At 39.2% G+C, this 24,264-nt stretch overlaps 1 protein-coding gene across 2 annotated transcripts; it reads right to left on the bottom strand.

Moving 5' to 3' along the window:
- Window positions 1-949: 949 nt before the first annotated feature.
- On the bottom strand, window positions 950-22,361 carry LOC119889859 (DNA-binding protein RFX7-like). 2 transcript variants are annotated; one of them, XM_038700753.1, is made up of 9 exons: window positions 21,893-22,361; window positions 17,666-17,699; window positions 11,921-12,006; window positions 11,436-11,558; window positions 10,118-10,234; window positions 9,651-9,735; window positions 9,310-9,517; window positions 8,039-8,319; window positions 950-7,013 (listed from the first exon to the last, which is right to left on the bottom strand). In XM_038700753.1, exons 1-9 carry the CDS (start codon window positions 22,012-22,014, stop codon window positions 3,798-3,800), a joined length of 4,272 nt encoding a protein of 1,423 aa, XP_038556681.1. In that variant the 5' UTR covers window positions 22,015-22,361; the 3' UTR covers window positions 950-3,797. The 2 variants fall into 2 exon arrangements, with proteins under 2 accessions (XP_038556681.1, XP_038556682.1); XM_038700754.1 differs by having other exon boundaries at window positions 17,666-17,859; window positions 21,893-22,016.
- Window positions 22,362-24,264: the final 1,903 nt, after the last annotated feature.

The raw sequence follows: 24,264 nt of genomic DNA, 5'->3' as shown, positions 1-24,264 counted from the left end.
GATGCCAAACTCTGTGAGAATCTACTTGTGAAAACTAATTAAAATTACACCTGCAAATGTCTGCAATCAGCTTAGTGTGAAAAATGTTAATCATCCGATTTATCCCACATAAAACAAACATCGCCCGATATTCAGATTATTCTTTATTATTAATAATAATAAATGTTTTTTCAGAGAGACGGAGCCAAATTAAATATCTCACGCCTCATTGGCCTTGTGAACTTTTGACTTGAATTATTCCTGTACAGTGTGTTATTTCTAATCCCACTGTGTCTTGCTAAGAGTCTGGAAGTTTTATTAGCACTTACCTACAGAGCGTCTGCAAAGCGAAATTTCTGCCAGAGTTCGTGAAGATGTAAACAAACCAAGAAAGCATCTTTTGGTTTCCTTATTCAATCTTGGTCACAACAGTCAGACGTCAGTCTCATTTGATTAATTTAATTTATTAAAGAAAACATTGCCAATTACATAAGTGAATTTTGGGTATATTTGCATGCTCGGATTGTCAGGAAGACAAATATGCAGGAAAAATGCTGTATCTGTAGTGTAACATGCTTCTTTCTGCTTAAACCTCATTTTTGTTTAATAAACGCAATAATTTTGTCAAGGTGGGGAATGAGTAAAGAAGGGAGAGATTATGGACACAGCACAAGGCAATCATTCTCAGAAATATCAGCATGCAAAACTTGAAAAAGAGTGCTCTGAATGTAGAAATACAGGTGAGGATATACATTCCTGAACTGTTTTTGTCCTAACAAAGAGGAATACAGTATTTGTTTCTGAAGATGTTGTAGACTAATGCCAACAAATGACCTCTACTTACTAAAGCGGCTTGTTTATAACATTTCAAAGGTGAAGGAGCACATGTTCCATGTGCAGCCAGCTTCAGTCTCTTGCCAAGCCTAGGCCCTTTCTTTATGCAGATATTAAAGAAACACCAACTCCAGGATACCAGGATGTACTTAAAAATGTTTATTAGTTTTAAAAAATCTTTACAAACCAGTATCAACAAGCACTCCCCCTTATAAAAGCACTTGCTAAAATGCAAAAAAAGAAAGTATCCCCTGTACACTGACTACAGCGACATAACAGTGGGGGGCATTTCTTTCAACAAGAGGAAGGGTAAAGTCTTTATTAAACGCAAACGTCAGTGCTAACCATATAAATGCAAATGTTTTCACAGATACAGTATAGATAAACATAAAAACTGAGACAACAGATTCAAAAACTTAATATATAAGAACACTTTGTCTAAATTTCTCAAGATTAAATTATACTCCAAATGAAATTATTATTATTACACTGATACAATCTGACATGAATCTCATTTCCACATTTTAAAACGTGCAAATATTTTCTGTGGTAATTTTCTGCCAAAATCCAGTAATGAAAGGTTTTGGATAACAACTTGCATCTTGGCTGTTTCATTAAATTTTCTCATTATTCGCTACAATGTATTGGACAAATCATCCGTTCAAAAAAAGAAGAACTGAACTGATGACGCGTGGTAATACGCTATAACACTAAAAAAGTATGCTACAAAACATCATTAACAGTGCAAGTCAGATTATTGTGAATTCACAAGAGTTTATGGTTTGCAAGATTGTAGCTTCTGTACAAGCAAACAACTCTAAATAAACCAGCAGTAAAACAAAAACACACTGGGAAACAGGCCACACCACCAATCTGTACAACAAATAAAGTTAGTGTGACCAGCAATACAAACACGCTCAGGAATCTAAAGCTAATACAAAGAAACAGTGTTTTTTTTTTGTCTCCATAAAAACGTTATTTACGAGTTGGGTTTAAAAAAGCATCAACAATAGTAAAATAAATCATTATTAACGTACTGATTTTATAAAGAAATGCTTTTCCAGTGCTGCAAATGTCAACTATTTTTCATATTACAGAATATATTTGTTATGGCTGTTATCAAACATTACTCTGTATTTCCCTTGCAGAGGAGATTTATATTAGACACCCCAGATCTTAGAGCACGTTATTGCATCTTATACTTCAAGTCTTTGGTATGGACATAAGACCAAAAACCCATGGCTGCATGTCTTCTTTACACACGGCTCATCATTGGGCGTGATTAGTGGGCAGGACATGCAGTGAAAGATACTCCTCCGTCATCCAAACCAAACACAGTGCATTTATGTAAAGAAACAAAAATATTACAGATTGTCAGTGCCGTACGATAAGTGCTACATTAGGAAGCAAACTTGTTCAAGTTCTTGATGCTACCAACTTTAGAAATAAAGTGTTAATTTCCACTCAGTTTCATCTACTAAGTCCATTTAGTCATTTTCAGATGAAAACCTTCGACTCAAAGTCCGCACAATAAGGAAAATGGACTTTTTATTTTTACTGTCCTCCTACTTTACTTAAAAGTGCAGAACATGACAGGTATCTCACACTCCTCCACCATGCTCTGTGTGAGGTAACTATCATATAAATACTCAATGCAATAAATAAAGCAGTTTTTATGGGTGTCATTGCAGAATCAGTCATTCTTCTTGGCTTAATGTTGTTAAGAGTCAAACTCATAATTTTTTCCACATGGTGTATTGCTGATATTTCTTAATATATCTATTAAACAGTTAACAAAGAACATTTTGTGCATGTAAATTAAAGGGATTTGTTTGAGTTTCTACAACTTTATAGTTTATTGAGTCTGTGTGGACCCCAGGAAGAATAGCTATTGCTTTGGCTACAGCTAATGGGGATCCTAATAAATGAAATGAAATAGTTATCATTATTAAAGACAATTTCCTTTGTGGTTTAAAAGGCAAAACAATGTGCAAAAGAGGCCTAATTATATTATTGCTATCATCATTTTCAAGTTGTCTGAGCTCTATAAAGCACCGAGGTTTGATTCTCATGCCGATTAGAAGATGAGAGGTTGACTTTTAAAGCATTAACAGATCCTCTTCATGTATTCCATCAAGGTGAACCACCAGTAAAGGTAGTAACACTATTGTGTTTAAGATTATATTATTAGCTACTACGTTTATTATTTTCAATTCATCCACATCTCATTATACGCTCCATGCCAACTCATTAGCGTGACAATATATTAAATGGATTCAAATGGATGAATTTGGTTCTATGTTTTTGTCACTAAATGATATTTCCATAAATTGAGTGTAAACTTTTAAACATGATGTTAATATCTTTTTCAAACAAAGAACCAGACTGACACCTAAAGCTCGTACAAAGATACTTCCAGTGATCCTTCCAGTGTCTTTCAGTGAATGTATATGCACACAGATGTCAATTATGACATTAGCGAAGTGTACAAAATATATTTTGTACACTTCGCTTTAATTACATAATGCCTGCAGTTGAGATTTAGACACAATGATATTGTAATAATATAAATAATAATGTTGTTTCATTAAGGTTCACCTAACTTTACACTAAGAAAGCCATGACTCTTATGATTTGTTCACTGATTCTTCAGTGAAATATCAAACACAACATAAACTCCCCCCCACAGGTTTAGCGTGAGATTTCTTTTTTTTGTTCAGTAACCTTTTGTTTACTTGTTGGAAATACTCTTGATCAAACAACGTGAGCCGACGTTCTCTGATTTAAGGGAAATGACCAGCATTTTAATCAGAGCTTTGCAGCATCATTGCAGTTCAGGCTGGCACTTAAACTGGACAAACCTCAATGTGTCCAGGGTTGCATTATAAAGTGTAAATTCCTGAAAATAAATAATAAAACAAACAGCAACCAGAGGTTAACATGTTCAACATGACAACACCCCCCCCCCCCCGAAAGGTCTATTCTCAACCCATCAGTCCAACTGTTGGATGATCTTTGCTTTCTAGCCACTCGAGTCCACTTGAATGTGCCGCCTCACTGGCGATTTGCTGAAACAGCGGATCACTCACCAACTCCTCCTCCGCAGAAGCAGCATTGTGATATTGCCCTTGCTGCTGGTTGGGGTCAAACAGAAGGTTTGTGTCCAGCGCGTTAAGGTCATTGATGCTGCTGGAGAGCTCCGATGTCATTCTGATTTCACAAGGGAAATCTGCCCCGCCTGTAGGTAGCTGCTCCATGAGCTGGTTGCCAGCAGTGAGGCTGTTGTCTGTCAGGAGGTCCTTCACAGTGCTGCTGAAATCCAACTGCTGATGCTGTTGTAGTTCTTGATGCTGCTGTGAGCTCAGACTTAACAACATAGACTGGGCCTGTTGTCGATGCTGCTCTCCAGAGGCTAACTGTGCTCGGCTGTCACCTGCTGAGAGAAGCATTTCTTCATTAATAGCATTTTCGATGTGGTAATTTGGCCTCTGCAACTTGCATGGGCCGGTGGGGTCAGAGGTCATCAGGCTGAGGTGGTTGTCACTGCAGGAAAGGCTGGGGTCGGACTCGAGGATCTGGGTGAGGTTCATGCGTGCAGTGTAGCTGGAGGGGAAATTATTGATGCCCAGACCCCGAACAGTGTCATCATGGTCCACATCCAGCTTGCTCAGAAGGACACTGGTGATGTTTTTGCTGTTGCGTTGTCGGCCTGGCGTGGGCAATACCTCAGTTTGCATCATGATGTTGAGCGGCACAGAATGGCTCCGCTGAGCCATGCTGCTCACTCCAAGATTTGTCTGGCTGTTTGCAAAGATGTTTAACACCTCAGGCGTCACAGGAGAGTTAAAGGGAGACACGACTGAACGAGGGATATGAGGAAGGTTTCCTGTGTTTCCACCCAAGTTCCTCTGATGCACAGCGGGGCTTACACTGCGACATCGGAAAGTTGCAGCAGGTGTGTTGGTGGCTTTGTTATCCAGAGGGGCAGGCACAGCAAAACCCTCCTGCTTGGCCGTGCTAGCCATGCTAGCTACCTGCTGCTGCACAGGCGAGATGGGAGTCAAGCGGCCAAAATGAGTGTCATGGTGACGCACATGAGGCACGGCGAAGGCATGAGGTTTTTGAAACTGGTCTCCTATCAGGCCTTGATAGCTGGGGAGGATACCCATTCCGCTGTTTGACTTGTTTAAGCTCCCACTGCTGCTGTTGTAACTGTTATTCATCCACTCCAGCCGTGTCTTGTCCGGGTGGGTGGCCATCGGCCTCTGCATGGGCTTGACAGGGCTGCTGGAGACGGTGCTGCCGTCATGGAAACCAGTGAGGCTGGAGTTAATTGGTGTAAATGCAAACGGGTTCCTGCACTCTACTGGACTGGGAGGCACAGTGCTGCTGCAGTTGGAGTGTGGAGTACCAACTGGGGTGTGACGACTGCTTCCCAGTGCGCTGTCCACTGGGGTGGTGGAGGCGATGCGAAAGCAGGGGCTCTCTCCGGTTAGGCCTTGGGCTCCTCCCATCATTTCCGATGTGGGTGTGGGAGTTTGGATCGGGTTACTGCGGCTGTTTGCGGCGTGATAGAAAGCGGTCATGGGCTGATTTGTGGACATTATGTTGTCCGGCATCGCAGCTTGTTGGCCTTGCAGTGTGACACAGTCTCCAAACTCCTGCAGGTTGTTAAATGTCATACGTTCTTCCATCTGCACAAGCTCCTCCACGATGCTGTCCTGAGTCACATCATCATCAAAGGGAAAGTAGTCCATATCGGTCTGCATAGGGAGCTGGCTTGATGATGAAGCTTGGTTGAAAAAGTCTAAGGGTTCAGTTGCAGGGTTAGACTCAGTGTAGGTCTGTTGTTGAGCTCCTTCCAGACTCCCTGTGGTTGAGTTTGAACCCCTACCATCACTCACACCGTGTTTTTGGAGGCCGGGGTTATTTGGTACGGCATGCACGTTAGCCATTGTGTGCCCATGCTGTTGCTGTATAAACGAAAGACCTACTGAAGTGCTAGTTTCCATAACAGTGGGAGTGTTTTTCCTCTGCATTGGGCTCTGTGTTTTGGCAACAGAGTAGAAGCCACTGGCTGTGAAAGAGGAAGTACAGGGTGCGTGGACTTGAGTGGAAGAGCTCATTTTCGACTCTACCTCCCTGCTAGCTGGTGCACTTTCAGGTCTAGTTGGAGCTCCTGGCCTTTGGACGTTACCGACCGGGTTTCTAATCCCATATCCAAGACCAGCAGCGCCCTCTACTGGCTGCATAAAAGCCCTTTTGACTGGCGAAAGGTCTGGACTGAGGCCAGAGCGTTTCCTGGGGCTCTTAGTGGACAAGAAACCTTCCTTTGCTGATGTAACACTGCTGTTTTCCCCAATTGAAGGTGCTCTGCTGGTGTTCAGTAAAGAAACAGCGCTGGTATTCTGAGGAGAGGGAGTTGAGTGCAAAGTGCTCGTATTATTGGCGCCATTATTGCTGCTTTCGGCAGTGTTACAGAGTGTTAGTGCCACACTGTTAGTGCATGAGGAAGATTTTCCATTGCAATTAGTGCTGGATGTTTCCTCCAGACCCAGGAAGCCTCTAGTCTGAGGTATGGGCACACTGGCAGCCCTCTGTACAGCCCCTCCAGCCCTATTTGCCATTGCTCCTTGAGTCAAAATTAGACTGCTAGGATTTTGCATTTGGCTGTTTTTATGTATAGCTTCAATTTCCATTTCAACATCGATGGTATGGGTGTTAGCAGTCTGCCCTGGCCTGGCCAGAATGGGGACTGCAGAAGTGCTCCTCATGCTTTGATTATAGCTGATGTCTTCTGCAACTGCAGAACTGCTAATGCCTGCAGATGCAGGCCGCAGAGTGGTGTTTGTGAAGGATGTGGTAGTACTGCTGCTGGGTGAAAGCGAGATGGCTGTCATCTTGACCAAACTGACTGGGCTGACATGACATGTAGTCATCATAGTCTTAATGGGGCTATTGCCGATGATCATGGCGGAGGGCGAGCGCAAAGTGATAGCTGTCGGGGCCGAGGGCTTGGGCAGGATTTGTGCATAGCGCTGCCGAGCAGAGCGTTCTCCCGAAGGACTGGCTAGAATATTTTGAGGGGTTTTGGGGCTCTGTTTCACTGCCTGTGTCACCATTTGGAAGTTAATTGGCAGTACTTTGCTCTCTACTGTTCCCATTGGACTAGGGGACATCAGCTGCCGGCCTCTCTGTACCTGCAGAGAGGGAAGGCCATGATAATCACAAGCTTTCTGACAACATATTATGTGACTTATTTTAGAGGCCTTTTTTGTTATATTTGTTGAATCCCGACAGGATTCAATAACTTGAATGCTCTGACACAAAAATGAAAAAATCTGTGACTGTTACAGGACTGTAATACACATGTCTGGCTGGTCTACCTGCCTACCTGTGTGCACTCACTGTGCATGAAAATGTGTTTTGGGGGAGGCCTGAAGGGAGGGGGTGGGATGTTATCTATTGGATACTTTCAAACTCTAGCTGTCTCTTGATAGTTTCTCCAACATTGCTTACCTCAGCTTTAAGTAGATTTAGTTATGAGTAAAAACAATGTTTTTTAAGTACACAGATGTGTCTCAATGTTTAAATATATGAGAACAGGTGACATATTAGTGATATTAGTTTGAGTACAATGGTGGGTTAAATATCTTTAGTTTACCGTAGTTTACATTTTGTTTGATTGTAAATGGATGATACATTAACTGTGTAAGCTGTTCCTATGATGACTACAGCCAAATCAATTATTATCTGTTTTGATCAAGAATGTGTTTTTCTAAAAGAAACATATCTGAACAAAATTACTCGCTGAAACATTGAAGTAAGAAATATCACGGACTGATTGTATTTATGTTTTTCATAGTAGTAGGTTCAGAGTTATTAAACTGAACTGAATGAGAGGTGTCATTTTGAACAAAATTTGCAGTAGTCTGATTACTGGTTTAATGCCAGTATTTTCAGTATTAAATTAATTTTTTAGAATGAAAAGAACAGGTGTAATTTTGATAACAATGCAGCGGTCAGACTTTAATCAGTTTTACTAATTAATTAAGCGACTGACTTGTTAAATTCAAAAAGGTTTAAAATTTTGTTTATCAGGTTCTACATTAATAAAATTATATCATTTTCCATTTTAAGTCAAATTCCTCTTGGATTAAATACAGTAGATAAAACAAATGTACACTAAACAGTGTAATCTAAACTGAGAGTCCTGCATTCTCACCGTGATGGGGCTTGGGACAGCAGTGACCATGATGCCTATGGTTGGCTGAGGTGATGGAGGGGTGGGGCTAGCACAAGGCACGCTGTCATCTGCTCTCTTGGTGTGTCCCTCTCCAGGTAAAGGTGAGTGCAGCTTCTGTTCTTGTTGTTTCCTCTGGATCTTCCTCTGGAGCTGCTGCTTTGCATCGACAGAAGGCGAGGACAGGGTTGTCACATGAGGCTGGAAGGAGTGAGCCTCAGCAGTGGAGACAAATGCTGAGACTGTCTGTGGAGTATTAACCTCTAAAGAAAGGAAACAGGGGATTTAGATAGGTGTCATGCTAAGCTTGAGTTACATGTACAATTAGGTTTGATCATTAGACAACACCATAACTTATTAACTCATTGTTTTATTATTTTGGTTCCCCATTTGCTTCTCTCCTAACAGTTGCAAATTGTTCAGAAATCCACACATTAAAAATACAATAATAAATGCAATGTCCAGGAACAAATTATTTAAAACAGTCTTAATACAAGACAACCAAATTAATAACAACACACAATTGTCAATAGTACCAATAACTGATTAAATGATCACATATAAGATAAAAGTGCCAACAAATAAGAACTCAATACACAAGCATTCATAAAATTCACAAAAAAACTAAGACAACATCAAATAGGAACACAGAAGGGAATCGCTTTGTGTTTTTTTTACGGTCTTTAGCCTATGCGATTTTAGGAAATAAAACAGGTGATCAGTACTATGAGGTCAGCGTAGATAATTACAGATTACGCCGGGTCATCCATCACATCCACACCTGCAACACCATGTCAATCGAACAACACCAAAACCACACTGACTGTATAGAAAGCACCAGTTCACTTAAGTCAGCCCAGCGATAACAATAGGCTTGTCCAATTAATTAATGAATTAATGAATGAATTATCACTGCCCTAAAATATATCAAAATAAAAACAACTTAAGAAATAATGTTAACAATGTTAGCTAAAGATAATAAATTCTCTTCTCTAATACTGTTTGATAACTTTTTTCTTTTGGCAGAAACCCTGTACATAAAATAACTGCAGGTTAGATTATTTTGGGGTCTACAGACAACTAATTGTTGTTTATTAAAGCTGTAAAACGTTTCAGATACTTGAACCTAAAAATACAGCTACCCTCACAAAATCAGACTGGAACAAAAGAGCAGTAACAGGAAAATACCACCAGATGCCACTATTTACCTGTTTTTACACAGGGAGCCATGATGCAGACATGAACGGTCTTACCTGTTGCTGTGCCGGTGGTAATGGTGAGAGCTGCCAAGGACTTGTTGCTGATGTAATGGCTGTCGATTAGGAAGCGAGCCAAGTCTTCCACGGCGTCAAACTGGCGTTTCAGTACCTTTTGGGCCCACTCACACACTAGATCACAGGCTGCAAATCGCACATCCTCCTTTATGCTTCTCAGCTGGCCTTGTGACTCTAGGACATCACACTGGAGCGACACACAATAGATATGCTGTTATAAATATACATGGGATATCACACACTGCATGGCAGGAGAGTGGCAACAATGAATCCAGAATATAAAGAGAAATATTCATAGGGAAAGACATAAATATGCTTACTCCATCCCCTGGTTTGAGGAGATCCAGAGTGGGTAAAGATGGCATGTGAACAAAGGGTCTCTTCCTTAGTCCGCTGTAGCAATATGTAAGCTGGTGTTAAGATCAAAAACCAGCTTTCTATCAAACAAAAGACATACATTTAAAGTTCTTCCACATCTTAACCCATAAAATGAATGACCTATATATCTCACTTCACACAATCATAATTTCATTAACCTGAGTGACTGAAGGTCATGAATATAACCCAGTTTTACAACAAAAAAAACAAAACAACACTATTGCATCATGAAGGTCAAGATCACAGAGACCCCCCTGAGGGGCCTCTGCATTATGCTTGTGCTTCCAAGGCAGTGGGGACTTTATTTAATTTCACATCTATATTTAGAGAGGTAATGAACTACAACAGCAGATGGTCTGTGACCAGAGACAGAGGCCAGTCTGTTACAATCCATTACATTGAAGGATATTTAGATTTTCCTCTCATGCCAAGTCGACGTGCCTTCATGTTCGGGAAGACATTTTTCATCATTTTTCCAAAGTCTGCAGCACTTAGTGGGTGGTAGTTAAGATTGTCACAGAAGCTCCTGAAAGGCCGAACAGACAGAATAGAAGTTATTAAAATATGTATTATTATCATTGTCTTGAAGCATGAATCAAAATCATATCACCATTATTTTCTGAGCCATTAATATTTGCTTTCCTGGTGACAAAAGAAGTGACAAAAGTCATTGAAACTAAAACATTTCTATTAAATTTATATTCTGAGATTTCATTTAACTTTTTATCATTATGTGATAAATATGGTTGGAAGCTGCTTTAAAATAATTTTTTAGATTACTTCTATAATGTCGATCATCAGTCGTAGCAGTGAACCGACAGAGAATTATCCCCTGACTCTGCAGTTCCCCTCAGCAAAGCGTTTTAGCGTCTTCCAGCTCATTGTTTTACAGCCAATCATCTTTCAGTTTTTGCTCTCACAGTAATCTGTGTCATTTTCAGAGGTAGTTTTCAATTAAAAATCTCTAATAAATCCACTATACACTACCTGCTCAGCACCAAACAACAGACAGAAGTTAACAACTAGCTGGTGAACAGGGAGCTGGTGGAGTCTAAAAACAGAGCTAAAAGAGAGGCAATGTTGGACTAACATTTATCAGGTGTGTGTGTGTGTGGGGGGGGGTTAAATCTTCAAATGTCTTCTTCTTACTTTTTACCTAAAAGCTGGATATGTTTGCTTTGTTTGTTTTTCTGCAAACTATTAAACATAGAAAGTAAAATTTTTGAATGTCAGCTAATAAAAGGAAATTAAACAACTCCCTGAGAAAGACTTCAGTAGTGCAATAAATTTTGAAAAAGATTGTGACAAACGTGATTGTTTGATTGTATAAAACAAGATGTCTCTTTAAAGCCTTTTCACCTGTCTCTCCCAAAGGCGCCAATATTTCTGGAGGGCACTGTATTTTTGATCTGGTAGAGTTAAAAAGACAGTTACATAACACTGTCAGAGCATTTCAATGGCTGTCTCAGACTTTCCATTCTAATATTACCAACACATGCTGCCCTCTGTGATTCCCATAGCTGTCGCGTCTATTTATACTGACGCTTCAGCCGGCAGCAATTTAGAGGAGAAAGAATCTCAAACATTAGTAGCTGTTATCTATTCAAAAGCGGGAAACTAGCAATAAATATTCAAATAAACGGTGATGTCAAGGGTTAAGTTTTGTGTTTATAAGAAACTATGACAGTAACAGTAAGGTCTCAGCTCTCGGCTCTACTTGTACCTACTTGTATTCATCATAGACCTCCTGTTTGGGAAGAGAGGTCTCTGGGTATTCTTCTAAATAATTGCGGATCCAGCTGAACGCATGCATCTGCTGTGTGCGGCTTGATGACAGGGCGCTCTGGTCACTGAGAAAAGATGTGGGTCATTGATTGATTGAAAAGAAATGACAAAGCGAAAGACACAACACTTGTCTGACTCAAGTAAAATTCTATTCAATTAAATTTTATTAATATAGGCACAGGCAAAGAAAAACCCATTTTTAGCAGGTAGAAACCTTGAATAGAACTGTGACTTCGGGTGGGCGGCCATCTGCCTCGACCGGTTAAGGGGGGGGGGCGAGAAATCATCAAAGCTGATCGAAGCTCTTTGCCATTGAATATCATTGTATGCCACTATTAATGGTTGATCGTTAAAGTGGTTTCCTGTTTCATAAATATTTCATCAAATGTCCAGTTTCCTGTACAAGTCTGTCAGAAAGAATCCTTACCTTTTATCAGTGCAACTGCTGGGACCAGAAGGCAACTTAAGGTAGAGGTAGAGTTTTTCAATGTCTGAGAACTTCTCGACATCTTGCTGTAGAAATAAAAAGGGAGTATTAATATTTAGCCTTCCTGTTCATCAGCACAATTTAGTTTCCTGCCATGGACTGAAAAGAAGAGGTAGTTGCGTTGCACGATGTAGCCATGAACACTTGAAATGTCATGTTGAAATTTGATATGAACCACAATGCTGTGCTATTGTTTATGAATTCATATATTATTATAGATAATATTTGAGATAGCTTTTAATCAATTTGGGCAGATTGTGAGCAATTATTGGGTTGAAAATAACAAAAAAATCTGGCATCACTGGTTTAAATAGGACTGAACGTTTTTTTATTCATGTTTTTAGCTGCGCGGCATGGCTCTGTCGGTCTGTTGATCGGTCGGTACATCACAGACTGAAATATTTGAACCATTATTTGTCAAACTGCCAAGATATTTTGTACAGACATTCATGGTTCCCATGAAATGAATCTTGCTGACTTCAGTGATCCCCTGGCTTTTCCTCTAGCACCATAATCAACTCAACATTTTAATTAGTTCTTTCGGTTTATGTCCAAATGCCAGCAAAACTAATGATATTTTCAACAGCTTCAGCTGTACTTTGTGTTTTGTGCTAATTAGCAAATGTTAGAGATAGTAACACTCCAAACTAAGATGATGAACACTGCAAACATTACACCTGCTAAACGTCTTTATGTTAACGTTGTTATTGTGAGGATGCTGACATTAGCATTTAGCTAAAGGCTGCAGACCCCTTAGTCTTGTTCAATTATTGGTTATCAGTGACACAGCTCAACAGCACATCTGCCTTTATTACAGTAGAGTTTAGACAATGAGCCTGGCCTTTTCTCAGTGCAAAGGTGAGTAGTAACAAACATACTCTGGCTTGTCCAACACAATGAACTTACATTTGAAGCAAAATAAAAATAAACTATTTAAATAGAGTACACTAAGCAGTTCAACCTTTAATGCACATACATTACATTCTTGCCCTTTACAATACAACCAACAGCAAAGCTAGTGGGCATTAATTACACATAAAACATACGGTATAGGTCATGCCTTCTAGTTTTTCACCTCTCATTCATTCATACTCAGCACACACGACACAGAGACACCTGAGTGTACTAACTAAACCTTCTCAGCATATGTCTGAGCTGCAAACAGCCTTCAGTGCTACATTCTTCACAGGGAAAAAGAAACATGAGAACGTGAAGGAGGTGAGATGGCATAAGACAATAGTGTAATACTCTAACCCTGAATTCAGTAACATATATTGTACAGCGCCTGGTAAAAGTATTCAGCATTGCAACAAAGTTGATTTATGGTGACATTTTTTAAACTTTCTTTAATGTCATAGTGAAAACAGATGAGAACACACTCAAATCGCCAACCAAAATGTCTGCTTACACATTGTGGGTAATGTAGGCGTCGTGTTGTGAAAAGGAAGAAGAATGAATGAAATGAAAAAGATGATAATCTTTATAAACCGATATCTGCATATGAACACAGAATCTGTAGGCAGGGGACAAGATTTTGGTATCGGAAGCATACTGGTTTCCTTTTATAGTCCATCTGTAGTCCGAGTAGTATTGACAAAAGAGGTGGAATGCTTTGGCTGAACTGCAATCTTGGAACCCATCGGCTATCGTCTGATGACTATTTAGCTTTTCATAAATCTCGGAACCCCAGAGATTAGCTTGTCATTAATTTATCTGCATTCAGATCATCAAAGCTTCAGAGGCTGAGATCGGAGAGAGTGCACACAACTGTTGAAAGGGTGTTTCACCAGTCGTAGCTTTATGGGAGAGAGGCAAAAGAAAGCCACTTAAAAAAACTGACACGACATCTCAGCTATAGTTTGTCAGAAGGCCCGTGGGACACTCTGTAATCAGCTGGAAGAAGCGTCTATGACCAAAGTTTTGCTTTTTTTAGCCATCAGACTAAACGGCATGTTTGGTGTAAGTCACACACCTCATATCATAAACATCCCTGCAGTGCAGCACCTTGGCTAAGAGTGAGGGGTAGGACAAAGCATTACTCTGGCTTAAAGCAAAGAGTTATGAAGCATAAAGATACTGCATTCATACACCTGTGCAGTTGAGACACACAAGCATGTGCACGCATACAGTGTGCAGGGCTGCAGACAGACAGGCTTCTGCAAAGTAGGGAAGCTGTAAGGTGAACTATTAACCCTTCTGCCGGAGACAGCTCGTTGCATGGTGAGTGTTCAGACACACATCCACACACTGCCAACACATGTCTTCGCTCATATATATATTCACCCTTTCAATTGGCTCCTAAGAATAAACGTAATTCTGTCCGTCTGCTCAGATGAACTTCTTTGTTGCTCAGGAACCACAGCTCATCCATGGCTTAATGTAACAGACACTGAGCAGCATCAGCCATGAGGAATACAGCTAAATACACATCATTCTCATAAATAAGCACGGTAACTGGTGGGCAGTTTGTATCACTCAAGAGGACGCGGTTGGCCTTTTTCATGTGACTCACTTCCTGCTCTGCTGACTTGGACTGTCAATGTCTGTGTCTTACGGTTTCATCAGCTCTGCACAGTGAACTCCTCTCCTCCTTCAACTCCCTTTACCTTGAAACAGATGTTACACATCTGGGCTGGGCAATAAAACAATAATGATAATTATCGCAATATAATTTCCCCCTTTAACAATATTATAAATGTATAGCATCAGTAAATATTTGCTTTAATTCATTTGAATCACAAACAAATTAGCACCTATTAAAATATTTATTTTGTTGAAAAAAGAGGCCTGAAAAAAGATTTACCAATCATATTTGTTGAAAAAGATAACAGTTTTGAATGTTCTAACTCAGATTTGTGAAGTGATCCACTGTTTGTGTTATAAGATAAGTTTAACCACATAATTAACCATCTTCTTCAATCATCACTCAGGAGCAAAAATTGAAAGAAATAATGATTTGGCATATATCGGGATAATTATCAATATCGAATGATATGAAATGTTATCGTGATACCAATTTTGGCCATATTGCCCAACCCTATTACCAGCGTGAAAACACACACATGCATTGTACATTTTAGTAATAACATGTGCATTGTGAAGTAAACAATTCCTGACACAACAACATGCAGTGGGTTTGTCATCTTGGATCATCCTTTAGAACTAGACCCAGTCATAACATCAGCATTTCAGATGTTATCAGTCAATTTTAGCTTATCACAGGAGGTTCATTCCCCTCTTGCTCTCTGTGATGACTTATAATGTGTTTTAATGCAGCAGAATTCATAATATAGTTGTTCTCATTCACACATTTTTCTGTTTCTGTTGTCGTAAGTATGAAATTTGATTGAGACTTGAAATAATGCAATGCTTCTTATTAAGCTGTGGAGCTATGCTGTTTCCAACAACAAGTTGTGTTCACATCAGGATTGTCTAAGTAGTACTTGAGCCTTTTTGATTGACGTGTCTTAATTAATTAATTTACAGAGCAGTAAGATAATAAGCATCATTGTTTTGTCTCCCTCAGTGTGCAGACTCATTTATAATTCCGGATGACTCGTCCAAGAAGTGTTTACTAATCATCACAGCAACACTGGATTGTTTCATCTGAATCATAAATAGTTTTTGCAGGGATTGTTTATTATTATTGTTTATTTGAGAGTTTTGCCTTTGACATTAGACAACACAAGGTGCAAGGTTAAAAGGTTCTTTTGAAAGGCAGGGATGAGGGTGGATGAACCCTAGTCTGTGTTAACAACATTACATCACATATTATATATAGAACATTACACGAGGACAACCGAAGTCTCGGCTAGCCTCTACTAGCCTTGGCTTCACTGTGAATTTTTTGCATTGAGAGTTTCTTTTATTAAACATGATACTGGGGTGTTCTGCTAAGTTACACGGTGTCTACATCTGCACTCACTAATACAATTTTAATTCACCATAACTTCAACAAAGAAATAACAATGATTTCTCTCTAATTCCAACATATATGCTGCAGCTCCTGTGAGGCTTTATGACTGTGACACTCTCCGGGCACCTGTATGTTATTTTCTAAAAACGGGGTGTCCAACTGTGCTGGCAAGTACAATACTAGATACAAATTTAGCAACATGAGCTGGCTCTTCGTACTGCACAACTTCTTCTCTATATAGCAGTTTATGAAATCTCCAATAAAGCATCACACAAAACCACACAGCTGCACAGTCACAATGTATGTATAAACCATGGACATTAAAGCATCATTCATGATAACTTATACTGTGTAACACTACAACAAAATATACTGTAATATATCTACAGGCCAGCGGTCCCCAGGGATTCCTAATGGTTCTGGTGTCCTTCAATGTGTAGACAAGAAGATATGTAACAGGCAGATTGCCATGCAACTGTATTAGCCCAGCAGTTATTAGTCAGTTAACTGATTGGCAGATTGAAAGAAAAAACAATTTTTCAATCAATTCATTATTTTTCAAACACAAATGTCAAATATTTGCTGGTTTCAGCTTCTCAAATATGATGATTTTTCTGCCTGTTGTTACAATTTATTATAATAAATTACATGTTACAAACTGCAAGTGCTTTGCCCTCCACATATTTTGTTGTTTGGATAAAACAAGCAATTAAAGGACATCACTTTGGGCTCTGGGAAGTTGTGCCGTTTTTCACTACTTTTTTATGTTTTATAGACTAAAAGATTAATTGAGAAAATAATTGGCAAATAAATTGATAATGACAATAACAATGTTAGTTGGAGCCCTAGAGCCCAGTCATTCTTCCCAGACCTTGACCCTTTCTGTTCCTCTAGCGCCACCTTCAGGTCAAGGGATAAACCGATACACTTTTTCATTTTAACGTTCCCCTGACCTTTTTTTAGCATCACTCTAGAGACATACTTTGAGAATTTCCCACCTTTCTCTGGTAACGCCAAGGGGATAGCATTAGTATGTTATAATATCTTCTGTCCAACATTTTCCTATTATAGGGTTTAGTAATCACTGAATTGTTTAAGGTAAGGTGAAGGGGCTCCAGACTTTTGTTCAGTACGAGTGTTGATTATACTTTTTATTTAGAAATTCAAATGACAATGTTTCCCTCTGATCTTTGGAGGACACTGATTTATACTTCATTCATAGAGGACACAACTATATGACGCTGGTTTACTAAGAGCATATTTGACATATTCATGAGCCTCCGGTCGGAGGTTAAGCCCTTGTCGTCATCATTCATAGATGCTTCACTCAACATCAGTATCTCTGTCCCTGAACCCGCCGGTCCATCACACAGACTTTCCATTCACCTGGTCAAAATACCTTTTCTAGGCTTTGGGATAGTTTTACAAATATTAAACCTTAGTGGTTTTATAATACATTTAAAATACAAAGACCAATAATTAACCTTTTTGAGCCCTGACCAACCTGCAGACGTCACTAGCTCAGTACAGCTGTCGGGCCTCACATGCGCCCTCTACAGGTTGACCTAAAAATCAGCTGCGAACAGATTTGCTGTCGTCGTTTTTTATTATACCAGGAAGGAAATAAACCTATCAGGAAACAATAGTGTTTCACTTCTACACGCTAGAACCACAAATAAATTAAAAGCAATCCTTAAACAGAGAACAGTTAAATAAAACAGGTTTCATTAAAATTGCAATGCAGGTTAAAAAATGCAGAAGATACTCACCAGAATGTTTTCCACTTTTGTTTGAACAGATTTGCTGCAAAATAAGAGACATAGTATAGATTAGTATGAAGCCAGTGTAACATGAGCTCTTGTGTCTAAAGTGTATTTATTTATAAAGCAGAGGAATGTTTGGTATGAGACGACCCTCCCTCCAGCATCTCTCAGGTCATGGATCCCACCACCAGGAACACACGCTGTCATATGTAAAGAGAGAGAGAGAGACTGTGGTAACATTGTCTCTGACAGAAGCGCACAAATTCACTTGCTGTCACTGTGGAAATCTACAATACATCTGTTTCATCCCATTTGAATTTAATCTTAAAGGAAGATTTTTTTTAAGTGAATTTTCACCCTTATCTCATGTTTTTTTTTATCCATTTTGTTAAATCATATTTTAAGAAAAGCAAAAAATAAACTAAAATCCTTTAAGACTGTTTCATTGTGATTCCTGATATTATCCATATACTCATGCCTACAACATATTCTACAACAAAAGAAGGCCAGTCACGTCCATGATGTACATACTGTACACATGCAAAGTTCAGACAAAAGGTGCTGTTCTAATTCACTAAATAAACTCCAAGGTCCTACGCAAGAGCACCTTTTTAGGCCAAAAATAAACATAAAACAACATACTGATTTAAACCAATGATACATTGCTCAGAGTCAAACCAGATACATGAATAACTTCTTTGCAGTCTAATTCTTAATCTGCAGATAGGTCAGGCTGTTGAGACAGAAGGTTAAGTCTCATTTAAAGATTCTTGCTCAGCGACACCAGGCAGGTCAGAAACAAGGGCCGCTCTAAGCCACGACAAGAACAGTTCACTTTAATTCACTGTTTCTAGGGAGCCAAGGATTTCCCAGTGCTGAAAGGCCGTCATTAAGCTGTTTGTAAGGCAGATTTGGAAGGTACACCGAACGACACCTGAGACTTAGATTAGACAAAATAACAAAGAATTGAAACAAGAGATCCTTCAAATCACACTGTGTGTTATATCCAGGTGCAATCCAGTCTCTGACTGGGTGGCTTGAATGAAAGCAGCTCCCTCCACAGCGCCACTTCACTGTAGACTATCGCTCCATACGAAGACACAGTGACGGCATAGCTGCAAATGAACTTGCTGAACCCGACCAAGACGGTCTCATTCTACCATGAAGCACTCAGCAGCAGGCCCCTGAGGTGAACGTCAATATTTACGCTCTAATCCTCTTAAAGGTTAAAGATATAAGGAGCAGGACAAATTTTCAAGATTCCAAAAACTTCAGCATTGTGACGTGTTTCAGTTGAGGTTTTCCTGCAGACATTTCAACTCTGAACTATTGTGCTTTCTGTTAGTTCAGACTTTTGATATTTTATGGCTGTTTGACATTTAAATGATAGTACATGAGTTCATTCACATTCACAAATAAAAGGTTGTTTTTGGCAGCAACCAGAGACAATATACACTAGTATTTGTTAAGAAAATTGGGTATTTTTAACCTGAACACACTCTTTACAATCCTTCATGCTTGGGGCATTAATTTAGTTAATGCAGTGTGCAAACAGTGTTTTTGATTTTGTTATGTGAATTGGGTGCCGGTCATTATTTTACACATGTAATTTCACACTTCCAGTTCACTTAGTCATGTGATTCTGTTTGGTTCCTTTTTTAATGCAAATCAAGTAATGCTGAAACTATTTGATTAAACAGAAAATCAAAAAAATGACATTAATTCATTAATGGTTTGTTAATCCTATAAAATAAATTCCAGGGCATTACAGCTCCTGAGATGTAGCTCTGTGAAGGATTAAAGTATACTTTTGTGTTTTTTCTGTTGACCAAAAATATTTTAAACATTTTTATAGACAAACAATGGATCAATCAATCACAGAAACAGTTCTTTGTAGCATAAAAATCAGGCAAAGGTGTCAGAGTAAAGTGAGCTCTTTCAAATACACTGGTGTGAAAATAATTTGGCAATATCACAGCCAGCGATGTCTGGTATGCATGAACACTTTTCAAAAACACATGTTGGTGATTACATGACCAGATATGTGTTGCAAAAGTTAACTACAGTAAACTGAGTTATGTCAAGTCAATTTACCCACTGCAACAGGAACTTCATGGTGTAGCTATTGGTTTTGGTGTGTCAGTAGTGTTTTGATGATGAAAATAAAGTGAACTTAGATTGTAGATTGGGAATGTAGATTGCTACAGCTGCGACAATGGCTTTAAACAATCTGTAAACAAGCAAGAGATGAGGAGGCGGGTGTGAGGTGAAGGGAGGAGTTAACTCGCGCCATGTTTTTTCTTTACTTAAGTAAAAGTGCAATACTTTATTTGCAAATAAAACCGTCATTCAGAATGTTCCTTGAGTAAAAGCACAACTATGCACCTGTCACATTTATATTATCATGTATTACGATATGACTATTATTACAGTTGCATTAAAGAGTCATCAGCATTTTAATGTTGTAGCTGTTCCAAGTGGAGGTAATTTCAGCTTCTATAAATACTGTTGGTAGTTTAATTAAATAGCAATGCATCATAGTATTTTACAAGCTGATCACATTTGTACGTATTCTGCAAAATAATTGGTGACTATAGATGTCAAATAAATGCAATGGAGTAAAAAGTACAATATTTTCTGCTAAACTAGCAATAAGGGCTCATACAATTCAGATACAAGTTCCTCAACATTGTAAATGCACTTAGTTACATAAATATACGCTGACTGAGCCCTGTTCAACAGATTTTCCATAGTTTAGTCTGTTAGTATTAACAACCAGGCCAAACAACAGACAGCTACAAGTTACAACATATTTCCAGAATGCTTCAGTTTAAAGTAGGCTGATGCGTACTGCACATTTATTCACATAAAACTAACAACAAACAAAAACAGTCAGTCACTCCTTAGTCTGAAGGAACAAACGCAACCATCTGAAGACATCAAATGAAGAGTTGATGCTCTGGGCTGTCAGCTTTGAAACTATGTAAATTAAAATTTATAGATACTGACAGTGGTGGAATGTGCATTTACTCCAGTACTATACAATTGGTGGTGATGGTGCAGTGGATAAGACACATGCCTTTGGTGTGAGAGACCCAGGTTTGAATCCACTGTGAGACACCAATGTGTCCCTGAGTAAGACATTTAACCCCTAGTTGCGCCAGAGGCGTGAGACCTCTGACATATATAGCATTTGTAAAGTGTCAGATAAATGTACTTTGCTTGAGTAGCTACTTCCACTTATTTTCAGAGGAAAATAATGTACTTTTTACTCAGTTACATTTATCTGAAGCTAGAGATACTTTACAAATTCATATTTTACACAGAAAATACATAAACGTCTTATAGAATATGAGACACTTACTGATTAAACTATTTGACAGAATGAAAAATGTTCAAATCAGCTCCATCTTGACCAACTTTAACATAAAAATGCTGCTAACATGTTAATGTATCAGTAATAATAATCACATTTTAGCTCTAAAATACTGTGCAATAATATAACACCGAGGCCAATGTGCCATCCATACTGAGTAACTTTACTTTAGATACTTAAGGTACCTCCTGCTGGTAAAATGGCTGTACATTGACTTCACTTTTTGTAAGTAACACTTTGTATGCAGGACTTGTAATGGGACATTTTTACTGTGTAGTACTGTTACTTTTACTTAAAGTGAACACACTGGTGGAATGTGAGTTAATTTCAGTATTTGAGTGTTTCAGCTGTCTGCCACTGTATAGGTCTATCCCTCTTTATTTCATTTCCAACTCCACTACATTTATGTGACAGCTTTTTACTTTGCAGATTCATATTATATCATGAAAATGTATAATCATCTTGTAATAATATGATGCATTGTTGTAGATTAAACTGGCCACCAGTGGGCACAAATTGGCTCCACCTGAGCAACTGTAACAGTATGCTACATACACATTAGTGCATCAGTAAATACATAATATAAGATATACTGTATTAACATAATACTCACAAGTGGCCAGTTTCCTGCTCTATGAGTACTGTTTTTATATTAGTACATTCTGAAGATACTGTTATACTTGTGTACTTAAGTAACATTTTGCATGCAGGACTTCTACTTGTAATGAAGTATTCCTTCATTGTGGTATCAAATCCTTCATCCTTTACTTTATCATATCAGTGTAAATCTGATATGTGATGATGATTTTCCCTTCCAGCATCAAACTACGCACAGTAGTATCTGAACACCTCCTCACCAGATGGAGTTCTTGATCCTGAGCTGCAGAGCGCTGGCCTCAGCGCCCTGCAGCCCGGAGAGCAGGCCGGGCAGGCTCCTCGCCCCGCGGTCCGGCTGCTGTTGGGGTTCCTCCACTTCCATCACGGTGGGCCTCGGGACTGGTCTGAGCTGGACTGGACTGAGCAGGAGGCGTGGACGGGTGTACTCGCCCGGCAGGGTTAAGCAACATGGACCGGAGGACGTTGCGATGCTAACGGGACAGCAGCGCGCCCTGTTGTTGTTGTCACACAGTCCTCCTCCGACATCGCTCGCTCCAAGTCCCCAACACTTGGTGAATTAAAGAGTCTGTGCAGGAAAACTAGTTGTCGCTGCGAAACGCGAGGTGATGCATGGATATAAATGACGGTGGGTGTAAACAGTAAACGGACAGCTGGAAAACAACTAGCTAGTCTGTCCGGTGCGCTGTGCCCCTCACGTTATGGGATTTCTCTGCATGTGCATGGTGAGTAGTACTAGCTGTTGGGGCGAACGCATGCGCAATAAGACCCCCAGCATTGAAAACAACATGTAAGCAGAAGACATTAGTGAGCGCGTTACTGTGAATGTAAAATTTAAATATGGATATCATATGGGTTAGGGCTGCTGACATTGACCCAGCAATAAAATAAAAATACATGTTAACTAAACAAATTCTTATTTGTTATTTATATAATATTTTTTTATTATTAACATTGTATTTGTTTTGATATGGATTCCCTGTTGGCTGGATTGCAATACAGTGTATACAACTATCCCAGGGACCCAGACTCCCAGGGCCCCCCCATAGTCCCATCTTGACAGTACCTTGTGGTAATTCGGTAAATTGGACCTTTGTTTGGGAATAAGCCACTCTAAAGTCCACTGACATGATACAGGCTTTCTTACCTGATAACCAGGGGCGTTTTTAGGATCTTGAAACATTGGGGGCTTAGCCCAGCCCATAAAACTTCATATCTTCACATAATAATTGACCCTCCACCAAGCAGTAAAGCAACAGTAAACATCCTCTACTTATACGGCACAACAAAACTCACAACAACACTGTTAACTGTGTTATGTCTGCTAAATTGTAATGTCATGTGTGTAAATCAAATAATATAACAAAAAAACTGCGACAGTATGAACCGGGGGTCTGGGGGTACTCCCCCTGAAAATCTTGAGTGTTAAACACTTAATTTCCTGCATTCTGGTGTTTTTCTGCACCAAATTCTGCCTTTTCTGCATCAATTTATTGTGGAAATTATTTATGTAAAGGGACGCACAAACTTCAAGTAGCCTGCAGGGGGTTGTATCTTTGTTTTGCTGGTTGCTTTTAAATGACTTGAAGGCTGGCAATTCTAACATCCTTCAGATGTTATGACTGATTTGATCATCCTTGTTGCTGAATTGTGGTGAATATTTAAGAACATTTTGATATTTTATGACCTTGTAAATGATCATTTATTTCCATCTTAAATGTGCAATTGTACTACTGCCTGCCTCGGCCAGGACACTCTTGGAAAAAAGAGTTTTTTCTGGTTTAATGAAAGTATAATAAAACAATTTAAAATCTAAAACTGTAACAGAATATAATGCAGAGCAGCTCTCAGGCATTCTGGGTTGCTTTCAGATATGTTTCTCCTGTGGATCAACTTTTAATATCATCACTGCTGAATCAACACAAACGTAGGCGTGACTGATAAGGTTTTAAGGTTCTTTAAATGTGCATGTGGCACCTTTTTACCTCATCATTAATAAATTAAATCAGTTTTAATTCAGTTATAAACTCCTGGACTTTAACAGCTCCAGTGTTTCAGCAGGTTTTCTGCTCATGTTCAAAGTTCTGCACATTCAGAATCTCACTGGGTTCTCTGACATTTCCAGAATAAAGGATATTTTGAGAGGTCAAACAGGATAAATCATCATAAACTTTGCAATCAATCCACACCCTGTGGAAGGGATCCATACCAAGGATTCTGCAACCCATTGCACCACTACTATCCATGGTAGTGTGGGGATTTAATTCTTGCATGTTTTGTTGTGCAGGATCACAGCCCCTATGTGTCCACATGAGGTCAAGATAGGCTATCAGAGTAAAAATGTCTAGACTAGGCAACTTGATGAGTTAATTTTTTTAAGTAGCCCATTAAAATATTCCTGCAAATGCAGTGAAGAAGCTGATTATCTGTAATTTAGCTATTTCTACAATTGTTTTCCTTTTTAAAACTCCATGAAGGTATTTATAAGATCACTTTAAAATATCACTTTTGCTGCCCAGCCAACTTTTGTTACCTGTACCTTTTATTATGGAGATGTAGCCAACCAAACCAAGCTTGCTTTGCTGTAGCACAGGCTGCCAATACTTATCTGATT

This window comes from Micropterus salmoides, unplaced genomic scaffold (genome assembly GCF_014851395.1).
Source record: "Micropterus salmoides isolate LMB-PRFRI ecotype aquatic unplaced genomic scaffold, ASM1485139v1 Ms_hic_scaffold_6, whole genome shotgun sequence".
NCBI classification, from domain to species: Eukaryota; Metazoa; Chordata; class Actinopteri; order Centrarchiformes; family Centrarchidae; genus Micropterus; species Micropterus salmoides.
The sequence above is the reverse complement of the archived record's forward strand: the minus strand, read 5'-3'. Positions and strand labels throughout refer to the sequence as shown.